The sequence below is a fragment of the Sapajus apella genome, unplaced genomic scaffold (assembly GCF_009761245.1).
Source record: "Sapajus apella isolate SASKATOON/1434 unplaced genomic scaffold, GSC_monkey_1.0 scaffold6, whole genome shotgun sequence".
Lineage (NCBI taxonomy): Eukaryota > Metazoa > Chordata > Mammalia > Primates > Cebidae > Sapajus > Sapajus apella.
The window spans coordinates 15,085,206-15,095,266 of record NW_022436946.1 but is presented as its reverse complement, the minus strand read 5'-3'; the positions used below and the strand labels follow the sequence as shown (position 1 = coordinate 15,095,266).

The 10,061-nt window shown below is 37.6% G+C and overlaps 1 protein-coding gene across 1 annotated transcript in view; it reads right to left on the bottom strand.

Annotated features, from left to right (window-relative positions):
- Positions 1-2,517: 2,517 nt before the first annotated feature.
- Positions 2,518-10,061, bottom strand: part of HBS1L (HBS1 like translational GTPase) — an 85,693-nt gene continuing 78,149 nt past the window's right edge. The window contains exons 16-18 of the mRNA XM_032274720.1: positions 7,672-7,772; positions 4,722-4,866; positions 2,518-3,174 (exon numbers count right to left, since the gene is read on the bottom strand). Coding sequence (XP_032130611.1) covers positions 3,163-3,174; positions 4,722-4,866; positions 7,672-7,772 — 258 coding nt within the window. The 3' untranslated portion in view covers positions 2,518-3,162. The remainder of the gene's footprint in view (positions 3,175-4,721; positions 4,867-7,671; positions 7,773-10,061) is intronic.

The window sequence follows — 10,061 nt, the reverse complement described above, 5'->3', positions numbered from 1 at the left end:
TGTCTAATCTTCACTAATTTCTGTACATCAGGATCTGTAATTGTCATTTTTGTATCAATAAAAATACCTCTAACATTTCTATTGAAAAATATTGATTACATAATAAAATGAATATAACTTGGCTAATGCTCACAACTATGTAAAAAATTGCATTGGAGAGACGGAAAAGAAACCCATGAAAACAGTGGGAGCAGTTACCTTTAGGTGACAGAGCTGTGGGTGAATTTTATTCTTCCCTATACTTTTTGTATTTTCCAGATTTTCTGAAGTCAGTATGATTGCATTTTAACAATGGTTAAAACTATTGATTTGCATATTCATGGGAGAAAAAAAGCTATGTCTAGAAATTGGTCTCTAAAACATTTCTCATAGTAGAGAGGCTCAAATGTCATGAATGTGTGAATACCAAGTCAAAACACAGTTCTGTAACACGTTCAAGCCACGTTACCCTCGAGGTTAACTGCTCAGCAGAATCTCACAAAGAGTCAAAGTCAGAGGACAAAGCCATTCATGTGAAGAAACAGTAAAACCATAAAAAAGAAGAGTCAGGACAAGAAATACCTGAAGCAAAATGACACAAAATGAATGTACTATAAATTATGGATGGAAGTATCAAGGTGAGGAAATCAGACTATAACCAAGCTTGGGCATGCCTGTTGTACCTCTTTGTCACTTAATTAACTCAAGCTTTCCACTGCCAACAGTCTTCTCACACAGTGGGTACTCTAAATAATATCACCACTCCTTTCAACCACAGTTGATCAATAGAATGCAAATAAAAAGGCTGTACTTAATCACTATTGGAGAAGAAATGAATAAGTGCATTCATTTCTACTACTATTTGTTTATGCTAAATGGTAAACTAAAATTCTTAATTCAACCATGGTCTTATTTAATATATAGAGTGGATGGTTTCCCGTTTTTACCCCCCTACCTTAAACCCCAATCCATTTCCCCTTCCTAACAGCAACCTGAATTTCCAACCCTCCCACAACTGTTAGCTGTATGCTTTGCATGATATTTACTTCACACTCAAACACAAGATATCCTAGGGAAGAACTAATAATTAAAACTCAATCATATTCCATGATGAGATGTGTCTAGGACTTCTGGAAAAGATAAGCTCTTCTAATCTGTTCTTGCCCTGGATGGAAGATCTGAGGATGTAAGTGTGGAATTATCACATTTTGTTAAGAACCTGGCATTATAGGAGAGGTTTTTTATTTGTTTATTTAAGACAAGGTCTTGCTTTGTTGCCCAGGCTGGACTGCAGTGATGTGATCATGGCTCACTGCAGCCTTGACTTTCTGGGCTCAAGTGATCCTCCCACCCCAGCCTCCTGAGTATCTGGGACTACAGGCATGTGGCACCACACCCAGCTAATAATCTGTTTTTAAATTTTTTTCTGTAGAGACAAGGTCTTACTATATTGCCCAAGCTGATCTCAAACTCCTGGGCTCAAAATGTCCTCCCAACTCAGCCTCCCAAAGTGTTCTGATTACAGGTGTGAGCCACTGTGCCCAGCCAAGAGTTCTATAGAGTGTGAGGGCAAAACCAGCACCAGGGGAGGCAGAGTGGAGATGAGTCCTTGCTGACATTGTGTGAGCTGCTTGATCTAGACTGATCAAAGCTAGAGCTACCTCTAATTTTCTTAGTTATGTCATTCAAAAGTTTTTCTTTGCTGCTTAAGTCACCTGAAGTTAGATTTCTGTCACATGTTATCTGTTAAATTCCTGATTAATATTAATATATAAATAAAACCTTCTAACTCAGTGAGTTTATTCTGAACTGACAACTACATATGTATTTTGGTAAAGAAATATACAGGTGTGTTCACTTGTATATTTCTCTTGAACTGACAACTACATATGTATTTTGGTAAAGAAATACGCAGGTGTGTTCACTTGTATAACAGCTCACTAAGCAACACATGTATAATCTGCCTACTCTACCATATGGACATTATGCTTCAGTTAAGAAGTGCTTACGTTCATAACGTCAGGTTCACGAAACGGGGCAGGGAGAAGAAATGATGTTGTATATGTTGAGCCATCCATATGCAAATCATGCTGTTCTCTAATAAAAATAAAGCTTATTATAAATAGTCCATCAGATCAGAGTTCCAGGTTCAGCTGAGGACGAAATCTATTCTAAAGCTCCTTGCACCCTGGAGGCAACTCAATGAATACTTGTCTTCAAATAAGTAAACCTTGGGATTTGTTGTTGAAACTTTAAAGAAAAACATGACTTACGCACAGGGGACTTATAATCTATTAGGTAAGCAAGATAAAGATAGGACCATCATAGGTGTAATTCTAAAAGTGAGAATTTTAGTGGAAAAGCAAGTTATGGTTAAAAATGGATGAGATGAAATTGGATCTGCCATTAGGATAAAAAGGAATTCATGTGCCAGAGCTAGGAAACTCTTACGTGAAAAAAGATCCCACAAAACCCCTAAATCATATTTTGTGTTAGTGGCAGAGAATCTTTCATAAATGTCTAAAGAACAAAACACAGTTTGTATTATGCTCAAACTAAGGCATTTTATTAGCTGGCTTTAAAACTTAATAATATCTTGGCTATCAAAGGAACAGCTTCCACTAATTCCAAATTAAACTTTCACAAGTTTACTTGTTTGGGGAGGGACATTCTTATGCTCACCACAAAATACCTTTATTATAACCTTCCCCAAATCTTTTCTTAAACTAAAAAAAAAAAAAAAAGGCTTAGGTCAAATATCAACTGCCTGAAAAACCCAATTAAGTTACTTTTCCTTAAAACATCTGCAGTACAATTGAATCAAAAGAGAAAACTGCAAATACATTGTGCTTTGGCTGGAAGTAGAGTTCATTTCATGATGATTCAGTATCTTCGGATACTATTTTTTACACTTGACATAAATCTCAGCAAAGTAAATTAATTTACTAACATTTCCAAGGAAAAGTTGTTTTTAATACTAGCCTTTCTTTGCCAGTTGGCAACTTAGAATTTTTGCAGAGGTGATTATTAATACTTCTTTGCAGCTAATTTTAGCTTTAATTTTTCTCTCTCATCTAAAAAAATATCAATGGTACATTGTTCCTTTGACTTAATAACTGGATTCTTTGAAACAGAAGTTGGCTATTTCACTGTATCCGGAAACATGGTAGAAATTCTGACCCATCATTCTTTTATCTGTTGAAAAAACAAACAAACAAAAAGATATTTGCTATAATTTAATCAATCACATTATAAGAACAACAAAGGGAAAATTACAGTGAGAGAATTATTATGTCAAGAGGAAATCTTTTTCTTTCTCTGGCAAATTTCTTCCTTTCTAGTCATGCTATTTCTGTAATTTACTATAATCTCTCCATTATTCTCCACAAACAACTCTATCTTATTTTTAGAATGCTCTTTTAGAAAGAATGCTTTGATAGATTAGATGTGAAGTTGATGACAACGATATCATCTACCAATACTGGATGCTCTGTATGTGCCAACTACTGTGCCAAGTGCTTTGTATGTTACCATTTCATTTCACAGCAACTCTAGGAGGTAGATTCTATTATCCTATTTTTATACTGAAGGAGGCAAATTGAAGGAGACATGCATTTATGCCGCTAAAAGTTGGTGGAGCAAGAACACAAATGGGCAGTTTGCATGAAAGCTGTTCTCTTCACCTCCACCCCACACCACCTTCCATATGTATTTTACATAAATTATGTAAAAGAAAGATTTTTCATATGTGTAACTCGCTTTTGATGCAACTTAAAGCTTATGGTATATCCAATTAAATGAACCAGTTTTAGGCAGAAAACAATCACACGGGGTAATGAAGTACCCTTTAAAATATACAATGTTCATAAGATTCATGTTAATTATGATAGTGTAGAAGAAATTTTCTGCTTCATTTCTGGCTATTTCCTCCAGCACCTTGCATTTATATAATAGATACGCTGCAGAAACATTATGCTAAATTTGTTAAATAAATCACTCAAATACAATGAGAGCCAGTTTTTTGAAGACAGTAATTTTTTTTTGAGATGGAGTTTTGCTTTTGTTGCCCAGGCTGGAGTGCAGTGGCATGATCTCGGCTCACTGCAACCTTCGTCTCCCAGGCTCAAGTGATTCTCCTGCGTCAGACTCCCAAGTAGCTGGGATTACAGGCATGCACCACCACACCTGGCTAATTTTGTATTTTTAGTAGAAACGGGGTTTCTCCATGTTGGTCAGACTGGTCTAGAACTCTCTGAACACCTCAGGCAATCCACCCACCTCAGCCTCCAGAAGTGCTGGGATTACAGGCGTGAGCCACCGTGCCAGGAAGAAAAAAAAATTAATGAAGGCTTTTCTATTAAACAAAATCACTACCCCAATTCATTTGACTCCTAAAGGCAGTACTCATTTAATTCTGAGCAATATCACTGTTGGGAATATAATTTGAAAGTCTCACTATGAGAAAGTATAAAACCAAACATTTTCTTCCCATCATTCTTTTAATTTTTAAATATGAATCCTAATTCCTTGTTCTAATAGCATAACTGTGTCACCTTTAAGCCATAAAATCTCACTGAAGATTTTACCATCTTCCAAATGTAACTCTCTCTCTCAAAAAAACCACTACAACCTAAAATGCTGAAGGCCTCTCCTCATCAATGCTCTTCTTTCATTCCTAAGAGGTAAAAAAGAAAAGACATCCCAACTATGGATATATAACGAGTCACTTGAAAATAAAATACCTCAGTGACCACACCAGCAGCTATTGTAGAACCACCGTAACGCAGCATAAACCTCCCCAGTTCTTTAAAGTCTTTATACAGCTCAAGAGCTATCGGTCTTTGTGTCTGTAGCTCCACCAATGCATTCTGGCCTTTAGTCAAAAGCCTAGTAAGTAAAACAAAAAGAACAAATAAATATATGATAGAGGTGAATACATGTAATAATAACAATCTGAAAAACAAATATTTCACAATCAACCAACCCATCAACTGAGTCTTTCAAAAACAGAGAAAAGGTTTTTTTTGAATGAAAATGTATGTCTTTGGACTTTCTGCTTTAGTTGAAAGAAATGAGGAGTAATTCTAGATTTAAGAACTACATCAGGTAGTTCATTTGTACCAATCTTCCAAATATAACTCTATCCCTTACAGGACCACTATAGCCTAAAATTCTTAAGGCCCCTCCTCATGAACGAAATGTTTTTTCTTTCATTCCCTCAAGAAATTGAGTTCAATTATCTAATAAAGAAAGTTATACTACGGCTTATTTCTATAAAGAAGTATTTGCAAAGAGGAATATAATACCCTATATCTTTCCTAGTAAAAATGTAATTTGTGGAATGTATATTAGGAAGTTATCTGTAAAGAGGACAATCAATCTCTTGGTGCCAAGACTTCTCTCTCTCTCTCTCTCTCTCTCTCCCCTTCCCCACACAGGAATAAAAGTTCCTTAGCAGGAATTCAGGATAAAAATCACATAAGTAGCTTTTCCACAATACAAAACTTGTAAAAAATGAAAGGAGACAGGGCATGGGCCAGACTGTAGATGGCTTCACACAAATAAGTAAACAGAAATCTCTACACTAGTCCCTGCACAGACTTAGTGAGAGAGGCAGAACCTAAAAAGGCCATTTTGGAATTGTTTTCTAATTTAATTTTGATATACTCTAGAAGGATAGAGGGCAGAAATAATAAACTCTCCTTTTGAAAAATTAGTTCAGGGACAGACAGAATAAATCAAAGAAGTTTCTAAAAAAAATACACCAAAAATTCCAAGTATTCATTTTGGATGATTTCAGCCTTAAGTTCATTCCTTAGGAAGGAGAGTGTCTAATATATACATGGCTTGTTTCGAATTTAGTTTCTAGAAAATTAAATTCCATTTTTCATAAAGCAATCAAGAGTCTACTATGTGCCTGAACAGGAATAAAAGGGAAAGGCCAAATGGTTGTGCAAAATAAAAGGATAAAGCTACAAATAAGGTGACAGGAAACACAAACACAAGACTCCGTTAAACCCTACCATCACTGAGCTAGGACTCTGTAGCAGGAGCATGGAGGAAAAGACTCAGGATTATATATGATGAGCCAATTTCAGATTGAAAATTCTGCAAAGCAATTGTCTGGGTCAAACAGCCTGGCTCCCGAACAAAAGAATATAATTTATGTAAACCAATTGACTAGGTTAGAATCCTGCCTTTACCACGTGACCTTTGTGACACTTGCTAGATGCCTCACAAGATTGCTAAGAATTTACACCTTGTGAAAGTGTTCACAATAGAGCCTAAAAAATAGTGGTCCTCAAGTAATGTTAGTCATATAGTTATATCGTGTTTCTCAAAATATTATGGCAAACACTCATGCCAGAAGCTAAAGAGGTTAAATATAAAGATCTACCTTTAGGAGAGAGGTAAAGTAGCCCTTTCCTCTTAACAGAGAACAGGCAAGCGTTTAGAGCAATGCGAGATTTTCCCTTCCACCTGCAGCCAGCCTGTTAACCCACCAACCGTGTTTGGCCTCTTCTGCAGGTGTAAAAAACATGAGGAACACCAAGGACAGAAAAAGGGGGATTTGAGATGTTATTCCCCATACGATAAAGTTGGAAGGAAAACCCCGAAGCTAAAGCAGCCAAGCCAAACTGCAATTAGCTTTAACTTGGATTTGGGTAAGAAATTTTTTTTTTTTTTTTAAAGATGGACTTTCACTGTTTCACCCAGGCTGGAGTGCAGTGGTGCGATCGTGGCTCACTGCAACCTCCGCCACCCCGGTTCAAGCAATTCTTCTGCCTCAGCCTCCTGAGTAGCTGGGATTACAGCTGCCCGCCAGCATGCCCAACTAATTTTTGTGTTTTTAGTAGAGACGGAGTTTTGCCATGTTGACCAGACTGGTCTCGAACTGTGCACTTCAGGTAATCTGCCTGCCTCGGACTCCCAAAGTGCTAGGATTATAGGCACGAGCCACCGCACGCAGCCAAGAAATCTATTTTGTAACATTCATCTCTAGTCTTGTATTTTGTTTTTATTTACAGTACTCAGTTTCTGAGGAAGTACTTCCTTTGAAAAATCCCAATCTTGTCCTAGCCAAAGGGGAAGTGTCACACGTAGGCCTGGACATTAATGGTAATCAGCAGGCCCAAGAGAATGGTGTTCACCACAACTTAAGGCTCCAGATGGACTTCGAGCAAAAAAAAAACCAAAAACAAAAACCTTTCTACATGGGAAAAGAGCAGGCACTACAGAGTGTGTAGATGATTTTCTTCTTAGCATAGGGAATGATCTTATTAAGCAGGTGACAAGAAAGTTAAACATACAGTTGAAATTTGGAACCAGTGTCTAGACATAGCTCAAATTCATCTTTAAAAATGTAGGTCTGGTTTTTGAAATGCCCTTATTTTCACATCATCAGTATCTACAGCTTAAAATGTACATACATATATGTTTACATTTACGTTTATTGATAATTCACATCCTCCACCACCATACATAACAGATATTTATATCTAGCATTCATATCTAAACAAGAGCTTAAATACTTGTTTGTTTTTGTTTAATTTAGTCCTTGAAGAAAAATAATTTCTGGAACAAGCAAAAATGGGTTTCACTTACCACAAACAGAAATAGTATACAAATGAGTTGATCTTTAAAAATTGTGTTTAAATTGTTTGTTTATCATTTCTGCATTAAAACACTCACTTAGGCTTTTTCTTTGTGACTTCACCCGTGCTTTTGTTTAAGACACTAATCAATCGTTTAATAACGGCAGGTTCACTGACAGTTTGGTAGTGTAACAGCACCTAAAACAAAAAATTATAACACTAAAAATCTGCTTCCATAGCATCTCTGGCCTTTTATTTTGGCACTTACACTTAATTATCTTCAATTCAGCACTACTGCTTGGAGTCTTTCAGGATCTCCAGTTGCTTTCTCCAGGGCCCACCAATCTAATCAGGTGGTTACTTAACTTACTTAGAGGGAAAAAAGTCATGAGAATTTCAAATTTCTACTCCACCAATTACTGCATCAACTTTAGTTCAGTGAATAGCCTGCCAGCTTTTTTCCTCTGTAACAATGGAGGGTAACAACATCTTAGGGCTGTCATAAAGATTAAGTAAGAGAATCCGTCATATAGAACAAATGTTGTAGTTGATGTCATTTTTATCATTATAAGCAGCAGTAGGGAAAGAACCTGGGATTGAATCTCAACTCTTTCTCTTCTGTCTGTACCTCAGTTTCCTCAAGTGTAAAATAAGTAAGCTTTTATAGCATTGTGATGAAAATTAAATAGAATCAGACCCAGTGCCTGCCATGGCAGATGTTCAACAAATATGAATTGTCTCATCATAAAAGTTAAGAGAGGGGAATTATATCATATTCACAGTAATTAATGTATTCATTGTTGGATAAGAATAAAATAAATATAGAGGTAAAGAGGAAGGAAAATAACATTTTTAAGTATATTGGGTACAAGCATTGTATGATATGACTTATATGTACTATGTAATTAATGTGGTAGCTTAGTAGGCCCTGAAGTCAGAGAGACCTGGGTTTAAATCACCCTTATTTGTGTAAACTTTGGGGCAAGTTCTTTTTCTTTTTTTTGAAACAGAGTTTCACTCTGTCGCCCAGGCTGGAGTGCAGTGGCGCAATCTTGGCTCACTGCAACCTTCACCTCCCAGGTTCAGGCAATTCTCCTGCCTCAGCCCCTCGAGCAGCTGGGATTACAGGTGCACGCCACCACGTCCAGCTAGGTTTTGCATTTTTAGTAGAGACAGGGTTTCACCATGTAGGCCAGGCTGGTCTCTAACTCCTGACCTCAGGTGATCTGCTTGCCTCAGCTTCCCAAACTGCTGGCATTACAGGCATGAGCCACTGTGCCTGGCCTGGGGCAAGTTCTTTAACAATCCTCTACCCACAAAATCCCCAGCCTCCAGTTCCTTATAACTGAAAAGAGGAAAATCAGATAATGTTATTTTAAAGTGGTGCCTGGCACACGGTAAGCATTCATTTAACTGATGGCCTTTTATATAAGCTATTATTTCCATATTTTATATGTAAGGAAAATTAAAATAAAAAAGATCAAGGGATTTAATGTGTCCATGATGCTATGTATAGAGCTGAATTTAGGCTTACGTCCGTTGAAACTACAAATTCAAAGCTCTTCCCACTTGAGGCCTCTTCTATAGGCCTCTTACAAGGAGGCCTACAGAAATCATATAAATGGAACATTTCACTTTATGAAAGATAAAGCTAAGCTTTGGATATGCCCTAATCCAAACCAGAATATAGTTAGACTGAGTATCCTCACTCAGTAAGTGTGCAGGCCTGGCGCGGTGGCTCACACCTGTAAATCTCAGCTCTTTTGGAGGCTGAGGTGGGTGGATCACAACGTCAGAAGTTCAAGACCACCCTTGCCAAGATGGTGAAACCCTGTCTCTATTAAAAATACAAAAATTAGCCAGGCATAGTGGCAGCTGCCTGTAATCCCAGCTACTTGGGAGGCTGAGGCAGAGAATTGCTCAAACCTAGGAGGCGGAGGTTTCAGTGAGCCAAGATCGCGCCACTGTACTCCAGCCTGGGCGACAGAGCAAGATTCCATCTCAAAAAAAAGTAGAAAAAATAACAGGGTGCAATAAGCATTAAGTGTGCAATACGTCTACAGTTTGGAGACATTGAAAAGACCAAATTCCCAGGATGCATCAGAGCTATCAAAGTTTAATTGGTTTATAAGTATCATTTAATGCTGTTTGTAGAAACACTGACACTTCTACTCTGGAATTTTCTAGCCAAAATAGTTTGCTCATTCAGAAAACAGAAATGCAAGGGGGGCTGTAAATGCACAATCCTAGACTTTGGGAACTTTCTAAACCAAGTCATTCAATTAAAAAAAAAAAGGCTAGGCGCGGTGGCTCAAGCCTGTAATCCCAGCACTTTGGGAGGCCGAGGCGGGTGGATCACGAGGTCAAGAGATCGAGACCATCCTGGTCAACATGGTGAAACCCCGTCTCTACTAAAAATACAAAACATTAGCTGGGCATGGTGGCGCGTGCCTGTAATCCCAGCTACTCAGGAGGCTAAGGCAGGAG